Here is an 11,729-nt window from a genome sequence, read left to right as displayed (position 1 = left end):
GCTCCAATGGGGCAGGGACTGATGTGAATGAGTTCTGTGTACAGCGCTGTGGAATTAGTGGCGCTATATAAATAAATGTCGATGATGCAACAAAAAGCCAGCTGCCTTGTCCATGAGTTGAAGCATGATCATAATCTTCATTATGTACCCAACCATTTCACACTTGGATAGAGACAAATGTGGAGTTTTGTAACTAGATGCAAATGCAATATACCACCTTGGAAAAAGTTGGAGTCTGAGGGGACTAAGATTTGCCTATATTAGTCTTGGACCTAGGCATCCTCCCAAACAGCCCTGTGAGCCACAAAAACCCACATGTTGCTTTTCAGATATTCAAACAGGCACCCATCTGGGAAACTAAGTTCAATAATAAAACGTCTTCCAATGCTGCAAAGTGACGTAAAGGCACTTTGTATTGAGATCTACATATCGGCTTTCCTGCTATGCTCTTATATAATATATAAGGCTGTACTTATAACAATATAATATATATGATTTGTGTAAAAAAATACTTTGTCTACAGCATTGTGCTTTTATATGGCTAATAATAAGATTAATATAATAGCAACATAGAATGTAAAGGGTTAGCTGATAGGACCACGGCGCCCTGTGTCTGCTGGCCACACACATACTTCTTCTATTTGATTCTATGGACGTTTTTGGTTGATATATTTAGAGCAAACTTTTGCGGTCAGACGTGACCCCAAACGCCCCATAAACCTGCCCGACCTGTTGTTTGCTAAATATGTTGTGCTGTAACATGGACAGGAATGTGCACACAGTAACATGGACAGGAATCTATACACAGTAACATGGACAGGAATCTAAACACAGTAACATGGACAGGAATCTAAACACAGTAACATGGACAGGAATCTAAACACAGTAACATGGACAGGAATCTAAACACAGTAACATGGACAGGAATCTACACACAGTAACATGGACAGGAATCTACACACAGTAACATAGACAGGAATGTACACACAGTGTCATGTTATACTACAAAACGCACAGACACGGAGGAGAGAGTGGAGCAGCAGATCTGTGCAGTCACATTATCAGCACTAGACGGGGCTAGAGTGTCAGGAAAGGGTTAATATGCTAATTACCCGGGGAGGTTCTACGTGTTGTTTGTAGCTGGAACTACTCCGCAGCCAATCAGAGCTTTACCTCCGGGGGCTGGATTCGTATCTGCATTCTATTGGTGGGATCATTAACGCCTTCACCAGTGATAGGCGCAACTGTCCATAACAACGTAGAACAAGAAATTGGAACAGAGTTATCATGAGAATTCTACGGGAGCAACACTCTGAGGCCAGGTAATGTTATCATATACTGTATTATATAATATATATATATCTATATATCTTACCTGTATACACACTGAGCCCAGGTAATGTCATCATATACTGTATAATGTTATATATCCTGCCTGTATACACACTGAGCGCAGGTAATATCCTCATATACTGTATAATATTATATATCCTGCCTGTATACACACTGAGCCCAGGTAATGTTATCATATACTGTAATATATATATATATATATATATATATATATATATATATATATATATATATATCTATATATCCTGCCTGTATACACTCTGAGCCCAAGTAATGTCATCATATACTGTATAATATTATATATCCTGCCTGTATACACACTGAGCCCAGGTAATGTTATCATATACTGTATTATATAATATATATATATATATATCTATATATCCTGCCTGTATACACTCTGAGCCCAGGTAATGTCATCATATACTGTATAATATTATATATCCTGCCTGTATACACACTGAGCCCAGGTAATGTTATCATATACTGCATTATATAATATATATATATCCTGCCTGTATACACTCTGAGCCCAGGTAATGTCATCATATACTGTATAATATTATATATCCTGCCTGTATACACTCTGAGCCCAAGTAATGTCATCATATACTGTATAATATTATATATCCTGCCTGTATACACTCTGAGCCCAGGTAATGTCATCATATACTGTATAAAATTATATATATGTCCTGCTTGTATACACACTGAGCCCAGGTAATATCCTCATATACTGTATAATGAAATATATATATATATATATATATATATATATATATATATATATATATATATATCCATCCATCTCCTGTCTATCTACACACTGAGCTAGGTAATAATATATTTGTGCACCCCTGTTGTGGTTACTTATCTAAGGATCTTTTTCTCTCTGATTTTAGGGCAGAACCCCAGAACCCCCCTATGCCCTGTGGGTATGTGCAGGAAAGCTGGGTGTGGCAGGAGAATGGCCAGGCCCCTATGGCAGAGCTGTCCCAGTCTCAGCGTGAGGTTTATTTTCACACAGACCCAGTGTTGGGGAGCTGCGGGACAGCAGCAGTACGAGGGGACACAGGTAAGAGACCCTGCTCTTCATCAAGGGGTGTAACTAGAAAATACTGGGCCCCATTACACGTTCTGTCCTCCAAACTCAGTTAATGAAAGGATATAAAACATACAGGACAGGGACACCGGAGATGGTGGGAGCAGCGATAGAGCCTGAATTTAGGGAGTCTGTCACTCGCTCCTCACTGGATCAGATTAATAACAGATGCACGTCTATCACACTGGTGGGGAGACCATCTACGGGGGATGATGAACCAAGGATCACGTGCCCTACAGCCGGAACCTAATCCTCCAACACAGGTGGCTGGTATTCTCATAGTTACTGTCCCAGAGGAAAGACATCCAGGGGTATATTTACTAAACTGCGGGTTTGAAAAAGTGGAGATGTTGCCTATAGCAACCAATCAGATTCTAGCTGTCATTTTGTAGAATGCACTAAATAAATGATAGCTAGAATCTGATTGGTTGCAACATCTCCATTTTTTCAAACCTGCAGTTTAGACGATTTAGAAGCGATTTAGAAGCGTCTAAGTAAGGAAGTTACCACAATACTTTGCTGACTCTTCAGTGGGCAGAAACTAATCTCTGTTGATTGCATTAACTGCAGGGGGCTGAAAGGTCAAGGATGGAAGGAAAACAATTCTCCCATTGCAGTTCAGAACCTTTGTTGACATCCTAACTTCATCTCAGCCAAATAGGGAAGACAATGGCAAACATTCTAGACCTGTTGGCAAAAATCAGCCCTTTTTATGACCAATCAGCTAAAGAGATAACAGAATTCCATCATGGAGAATGGATCAAGGGTTAGACCTTAATAAGCTTAAGAGATAAGTACAGCGTTATCTGCCTTAGTGTAAACAAGCTGATCTCATGATACATTTGTTAGAAGTTTTGTTAAGGCTGTCAATAATATTAAATGATTACTCACATCTGCCCTTTTATCCTGGGATCCAACATTAGTCCTGCAGACACTCCTACCAGAACGTTAGAAGACGAGATATTTTGCATTGGCTCCAGTGTTCCTAAAATTGTGTTTTTAATGGCTGTTATTTCAGCCAACAATCAGGAAGCCCTTCAGTGCATGGAACACAGCCTGTTGAAATGATAAATAAAGTTGTATTTAGCCGTCCTGCAAACCAGGATATTATCCTGCCAACATTATTTTCTCAGCAAACAACTAAAGAGGAACACATTGGACATATTGAGATTGGCAGGGGTTCAGGATGTATCTTACAGCTGGTTGTTGCTGTGTTCTGGGGCAGATTGGTGGCTCAGTAGTTAGCATTTCTGCTTCACAGCACTGGGGTCGTGAGTTTGATTCCCAACCATGGCCTTGTCTGTGTGGAGTTTGTGTGTTCTCCACATGTTTGCGTGAGTTTCCTCCAGGTGCTCCGATTTCCTCCCACACTCCAAAAACATACTGCTAGGTTAATTGGCTGCTATTAAATAGACCTTAAGCTGGGTACACACTGACGAATTTTCAGACCGACGTGTTATGTCAAACGATTGTACCTATGACTGAAGGTCCGATCAGTCTGGTGATTCGTACATACACACCGACACGATTTACCTTCAAATCTGTGCTCTTCATCTGGTCCTCTAGTCTTTAGAGAATGACAGCACAATATTAATTCATTCATTCATTCATTATTGTCACACTGAATAAAACCGCCTTGCTATAGCTATCCACATGTCCTAATGAATTTCGTTCGCTTCTGTGACTCTGAAACAAAACATTCTGTCTCAGAACGAACAAATGAATTATTCTTTCTACAGCACTCTCTATAGTTATTCACTGTGACATTCATTGCTAGCATCGGCTGAAAGAGCCCGACTATGTAAACTCTGTGGAGATTGTGAGCGTGAGTGTATACACACTACATGATCGGTCGGTGATTGGTTGGAAAATATTAAACAGTACGACCAACCAAATGAGCTGACAATCGACACTTTGGAACGACTTTCGAGCATCGTCTCACTATACATACTAACCCGACTTCCGACCGAACAGTCGTATGTCAGCTGATTTGCCCGATTATTGGACAAAGACGCTCCAGTGTGTACCAAGTCTTAGTCTCTCTCAGTCTATATATGTTAGGTAATTTACACTGTAAGCTGCAATGGGGGCAGGGACCAGGGGTGGATCTAGGCAACTGCTCTACCCGGGGCGATTTTAGGGGGGGGCGATTAGGCCCCGCCCCCTTTCTAATTTCTACGGCTGCACAGTATGTGCAGGTCTGTTCAGCAGTGACAGTGTGCTGTCCCGCTGCTCTGATTGTGTTTAAAACACAATCAGGGCAGCACACTGTCACTGCTGAACGGACCTGCACAGTGTGCAGCCGTCAGCAGCAAGCCCCTGCTAAGCCCCCTGGATCCGCCACTGGCAGGGACTGATGTGAGTGAGTTCTCTGTACAGCGCTGCGGAACTAGTGGCGCTATATAAATAGATGCTGATGACCTGTTCAGAATTAGCTACACATAAAATAGCTTACAGAGGGGCTTTGCAGTTCCCTTCTTGACCATCCTATATCTGAAACATGTGAGTCGATCAGTAAGATCTGAGAAAAAGAAAGTTATACGTTTTATATATAACATATTTTGTTTTCCAGCCCCCACATGATTTGCTTTACAATTTTCAACCAATTCTTAACACCTCCTCTTATTTCCTATTTCCCAGTTTCTCGTCATTCATGCCTTCTTCACAGTGCTGTTTCCTCTTACAGGTTTCTTACAAGGGGAACATTACTGGGAGGTAGAGTTCCTTGAACCCCCGTCTGGATTGTCCGTCATGGTCGGTGTTGGGACCAGCAGAGCCGCATTGCATGCTGGGAGCTTCCAGTTTGTCAACTTACTAGGTGAGTTTTATATTTATAACTACAGACATAGCAACTAATGAGCGCAGTGTGGTCACTGGTGGAATCTAATCCTCTTCTGCTTGTCAGGCCAACAGGTCACAACCAATAGGAGATTGTGCAGATAGAGGCACTGATCATGTGTAGCTGTTGAGAGAAAATAAAATACGTATTTGTTTTGGAATTGATCACATATTTTTTATACCATCCCAAATCAAACTGGACGGAATCTGAAGATGATAGAATCCAATTCTGTTTTGAATGTAGAGTGATGTAGAGATGTGATCTGATTTGCATTTGTCCCCAGGGGTAGATGCGGAGAGCTGGGGCTTATCCTATAAAGGCACCATCTGGCATGGAGGTAGCAGTAGACGGTACACTGAGCCGTTCTACCGGGAGGGGACCGTAATCGGTGTGCACTTGAATATGGAGGAAGGGACCCTGACCTTTTATCGGGACAGACAGAGTCTGGGCCTGGCCTTCACCGGACTACACAAGGTAGAGTCACAGGTGACGAGAGAAGATCATTTAAAACTGGTGAAAAAAAATCTTTGTTGACATTTGAATTTAAATTTTATGGGCATGTCGCCCGCAATGGACAAATACACCAATCCAGTAGAATGAATCATTTGCTAATACAACATATACTGTAAAGCAAGGAGAGATTCTGAATATCACATACAGAACAAGAGAGGGTAGAAGCTTAAAACTGAAATACAAACACAGCGTCTGAGACAAATAAGATTCCAAAAAATATAGGACTGGCCTTGCAAATCAGGGACTGTTGACAACTATCAAATATTCCAGTGGTGATATAATAATCAGTATAAAATAGGGAAACCATATCTTGCCAATCTATGTAATTGAAATGCAACTTTTTTTTTTGTAGCCAAAAAACTGATGGGTATTTATTTTCTAATGTTTAAAGGTAAAGTTCTTACGTGACCCCTTTAAATCTACTCCTAGAGCAGTGGATCCCAAGCTTTCTCATTTCGAGGCAACTTTAGTTTTTTTAAAGGCACCCCATAGCCAAAATAATTACCAAGTAGTCCCCCGCCTTGCTTACATCGGCCCTGGCTGCGGCACCCCTTTGAGATCGCCTTGGTGTACAGTTTGGGAACCGCTGTCAAAGACAAACATGTCAAACGGCTCCACCTCCCATCTGATGTTTAACTGTTACCAGTTGAGACAATTAAAAGCAACAATATTTATTTATTAAATAAATTAATTTTTCATTTTCAAAGGGGGAGGGGGGGTTGGGGGGTTAATAATATTTCTATATCACCCACTATATTTGTATGTATACATCTTGGATAGTTGACTGGGGTGGGTTGTTTTCAGCATCACAATACAGCAAACTATGATGAGAATTTCCATGTATTATTATGGCATCTGATGATTGCTCTCACTTTTCAGGTCCAGCTACCGTTATATCCCATGGTCTCTTCCACCAGTCCCGGAACGGAGCTGGCCCTGGGGATTCGTTGTTGCAGTTTGCCCACTCTGGAGGAGCGGTGTCTCAGTACGCTGGCTCGGAACTTGACACAGAAGGACTCGGCTGATATGCTGCCCCTACCCGCCATTGTCCGGTGGAAGCTGAAAAACTGGATGTCCTGAGGCATCAGCTGTAAACCAGTGAAGCAGCTGCCACAAACTATGTCTGTAACACTGACAGCCCAGCTGTGAAGACATCTTTGTCATCTCTTCTTGGAATTACCTCTGTTATATCAGGGTGACCTGGGTAACAAGGAAACAATTTGACAGGGGATGTCCTGGACCACTGTATGAAGACACACAATAGACCTCAGACTGGACTTAAAAGGGAAATCTCTTCTTAGTCGAGAATCTTTTCTTTATTTCTTAAATGCATTGTACAAAACTGCAACACGTGAACACACAGAGCTTTTTCCTTTTTTGCAAATGAGCCTAACTTTTTGCCTGGCGCATACATAGGTGCAGGAACCCAGTCTGGGAACTGCAGCGCAAAAATCTATAGGTGCCTCTGTCCTTTTTAGGTGTTGCGGTGCGACTAGAATGTACATAGATAAAAGTGCGATAACGTAACTGCAACATCCACTCTGATATCATTCTAACGCCGTCCATTCATTTCAACTTTTCCATTATGAACTTAAAAATTGCTTGTTATAGCCTCGTTTATATCTTGAATGAATCATGAGTCATTATATGTGTCATTACTGTGTTCCCTGCTTTTATTACAATGGTTGTAATGTGGTAAGAAATGAACTTTCCCATATGAAGTGTGCCTGGAAAGTAATCCCATTGTAAGCCTAGACCAATGATAGTAAAATGCTCTCTGTCACGTTCAAATCTATTAATCTTGTTTACAATCGTTTCTACTTGTGCTAATGTAGGCACAAATAGCGGAACTGCCGCTGGAGGCCGGGAGCTGGGACTCACAAATTGCCCTTTCTGTGTCAGGAGAATGGAGATGGAAGAGAATTTGATGTTGCACTATTTAAAATAAGAATGTGACGTACTGTATCACTGTGCAATAATTTCCGGATTTCTATATTAAACGTTACTTTTAATAAGATGTTGCTCTGCGCTTAGCTTGCAGTAATTCTATACTATTATGGATCCAAGGAATGTGCTTACTAACTTACTGAAAGCGAGCAAGTTGTGAGACTGTCTGGGACTTGTAAGTGGACGGTAAAACTGTATGACCCGGCTGAATAGAAAGTTTAGACTGCTTTGATAGGATTGAGATATTTTATTTGTGGAGTGAAGAGGGGTCTATTTATCAATCACCGCAACATATGATTGAAACTTTTCAATCCTCATCGCATAGATGCGGATTGAAAAGTTTCTCATATGTATCAAAAACATACTTGCCAACTCGCCCGGAATGTGTGAGAGTCTCCTGGACTCCCGGGTGAGTGTGGCAATCTCCCAAATTCTGCCCACTTCCTAGTGAAGTGGGCAGAATTGGATCCCAAACGCCACGATTCCCGGTGAATCGCGGCGTTTGGCCCCGCCCCCCACTGTCAAATGACGCCATGATGTCCCAGGGGGGCGGGGCCAAAATGCCGCAAATTTTTGCCACCCCGCCCCCCTCACTGGCAGGCTCCCGGAAGAGAGCTGAAGAAAGTTGGTAAGTATGATCAAAAAGTCAACACAGGAACAGCGGCTGCTCCTGTGAAGTCTAACACTTACCTTTCACTTGGGTCTTCTCTTCTCCTCCCTGTGCATATGCACCGACCGATAAACTCGGGCATGCGCACAGAGATCCCTGTCTGACGGAACCCGAGGCATGTGATGGAGGGATCACATGATTCCTCCACACATGCGCTATGCAGCTCTGCTCTTTGGAGCAGAGCTGTTTTCAGTGAAAGTTTTCAATCATGGTAATGAACGCCAGCTTCAGGTGACGTACATTAACATGATTGAAAACTAAGTATCGGTCATTGGTACATAGAGTTACTGAGCACTTCCCATACACTGTTATGGGGGAGTGCTCAGTAAAACAATGAGAGAAGCAAATCAGCAGATATCTGCTGCAATGCTAAAATAATACATAGTAATTTAGTGGGATTTACCTCTAAATTACAGGGGGGAGATCTTTGATATATAGGCCCCAAAGTATAATACTTAGCGTGCGTACAGTCCGATCAACAGAACATTTAATAAAGAGATACAGAGTAACACCACTATAGAGCGACCAGTTTGGGTAAAAACATTGAGGACCTTAAACGTATTATTTTCTCCAGGGGATCGGAACTTTTGGGCCAAGGAGGAGGGATGTGCGAGATCCAGATTTACATCAGTGTAAATACCTTGTGGAGAAGTGACTAGTTAGTGGTTTCCTACCTACATGTGTTATGAATGATTAAAATTGACAGATTCAATGTTTTTTAATTAATGTATTGCAGAGTTAAATAAAATATTGTGTTTTTATGATAAATCTTTTTTTCTTTGGTGTAACTAGACATTTGCGGGCCCTTTAACATCATTTTGTAAGAGCCGCCATGTGCTGCCTAATGACAATAAAGTCACATTTACCCGTGGAGCTCCACAGGGAAAGCGAGTCCCCTTGGTCTGTGGGGCCCCATAGCACCTGCACCTATGGTAGCGACGCTCTTGCTTACTGATAGCTGTGCGCTCCCCTAGAATGTAATGTTACTCAGTAAGAGGTTCCTTCTCCTCTCCTCTTACTAACAGCTGCTGGACTTTATCTTGGACACAAGCTACAATCTGATTGGATCATCAGTAATTGGGCCACAGCCAAAGTTTATAGATTTTATCAAATAAGATCAAGATGCGTCAGAAACTGGCTGCACACGTTATGCCCTAGCATGGAGGTCATCCGCTCCCCTAATCTCGGTGTGGGGGCAGTTTTAGAAAGTCTTTCCATGGCAGGACCAGTATAGTCCACAAACAGCCATTTTTATTATTTATTGATCTGCAGCCCCGGACCAACAGGGCAAGATACAGGATATTCAAGTAGCATAAATGTAAGAAATGAACCATAATAGTGTACATCATCCGGAGGGCAGGAGGGAGTGCTGTGTGAAATGAGATGGTAGATGTAGGGTGAGGGGTGACTAGGGACTTTGTAGGTGATGGTGATGAGTTTGAATTGGATTCTGTAGGGAGCAAACTACCAATGTAGAGATTGGCAGAGCGGCAGACGTGGAACAGGAGGGAAATGAGCCTCACAGCGGCACAGAGTATGTCAGGACGTCTTATAGAAGAGCTTACTGGCTGATAAAAGGGAATACATGGGGAGGGGGCAATTGCAAATTAGGCAAAGTAAGTTTGCTTTAAAGTATTGTATATCTTTAGTAGAGCATTTCTGACTCCAGTCCAATAGTCATCAGCTTGTAGCCTTAATCCACACAGTGACAGTAGCAGCTTCAGAAACAAAAGATCCTGTTACGACAATGCATTGAAGTTGTGAACATTCATCACGTGGTATTAAGCAGTCTACATGTTTCGTAATAATCTCGTGCACGTTATCTTTGACTATTTGCCCTGCAGCTGTATGTATGTAGGGAATGATGAAACTATTTTTGCTGTATACAAACAAGTCTATAAAAGCAGACCTGTCACATGGTGCACAGTTGTTATTAACACGAGAGGTAAGGAAACCAGTGATTCTCCAGTTGGAACTACAATCACCAGCATGCGCTGACAGCCTATATTGTGAAAGGGGCAGCACACTGCCAGTCATATCTAAGGCTGGCACCAATTGCTGGGGCTTCAGATCACCACAACAGTGTTAGATCAGTACACTAGGGGCATATTCAATTGTCGGCGGAAACGCCGAAAATCGCACGCTCCGTGCACTATTACCGCCGTTATTACGGTAATAGTGCGCATAAAAACCGTTATTACGGTAGTTTTCTCGCTGGATTTCAGCTCGCAACTCCCTGAGCCACGAGCTGAAATCCAGCTTACTATTACTGTATTAACGGTAATAGTTTTAACGCGGCGCGATATTCAAACAATTGAATATGCCCCATAGTGCACATTCTCGGAGCTTTGCGTGCGTTGTATATAATGTATAGCTGGAGAAATGCGTTCTCAAAATAAGCTTTCCAGGAGTTTCACCTATGCTGCATTAACATATTCATAGTACCCACACTGGAGGAGATACAAGATATGAATTACACAAATCATCATCAACTGCTATTTATATAGCGCCACTAATTCTGCAGCGCTGTACAGAGAACTCAGATCAGTCCCTGCCCCATTGGAGCTTAGTCCAAATTCCCTAAAACACACACACGTCAATTTTGATAGTAGCTAATTAACCTACCAGTATGTCTTTGGAGTGTGGGAGGAAACCGGAGCACCCGGAGGTAACCCACTCAAACACGGGGAGAACATTTGACAACAATATGTTTAAACTCCAGTATCACTATTCATTATGGTTATTAGTGACATTTATTTACATACTCCGCAGCACTTTACAATTGTGAACAAACAAACAAAATAATAAAAGAAAAACCAGAACTGGGCATTAACAGACAGGAGAGAGTTAAGAAGGCCCTGACCAGGATCACAATATGTATATTGGAAGAAACACCTTCTTATAGCGATAAGAATATTGCAAGTCATCCTGGAGTCCTAGGTCCTGCGTAAAAGATCTAGTACCTATTATATGGTAACAACAGTCGAACTTTAAACCCAATCATTAAACTGGACCCCTCAAGCAAGATAACGGTTCAAAATTTAGCAATCTACTCGTAATGTGACAGTAATACATAGGTAATATAAGCTGACATATCTCCATGATACCAGACTTAAGCCTCTGGTAGGGTATGTTGGAACTTGTAGTTCCACAACAGCTAGTTCATATCTCTGTATGATGCACTGCCAGTTTTTGCTAACTAAGCTTCCCTGATGATATTTCTGAGTAGGCTGTATTGTATCTAAACCAACAACTGATTGTCTATTTGTTTAATAGTCTTATATGTAAAGTTTATTTATTGTTCC

General features: G+C 41.8%; 1 protein-coding gene across 1 annotated transcript; it reads left to right on the top strand.

Moving 5' to 3' along the window:
• The first annotated feature begins 1,229 nt into the window (after positions 1-1,229).
• LOC142103873 (SPRY domain-containing SOCS box protein 3-like) lies at positions 1,230-7,824 on the top strand. The gene is made up of 5 exons (XM_075188193.1): positions 1,230-1,322; positions 2,256-2,428; positions 5,142-5,273; positions 5,578-5,768; positions 6,687-7,824. The coding sequence occupies exons 1-5, from the start codon at positions 1,288-1,290 to the stop codon at positions 6,885-6,887; spliced, it is 732 nt and encodes a 243-aa protein (XP_075044294.1). The 5' UTR covers positions 1,230-1,287; the 3' UTR covers positions 6,888-7,824.
• The last annotated feature ends 3,905 nt before the right edge of the window (positions 7,825-11,729 follow it).

Source organism: Mixophyes fleayi, chromosome 10 (genome assembly GCF_038048845.1).
Source record: "Mixophyes fleayi isolate aMixFle1 chromosome 10, aMixFle1.hap1, whole genome shotgun sequence".
NCBI lineage: Eukaryota > Metazoa > Chordata > Amphibia > Anura > Limnodynastidae > Mixophyes > Mixophyes fleayi.
Note: the sequence above shows the minus strand (reverse complement) of the source record. Positions and strands in the feature narration are given on the sequence as shown.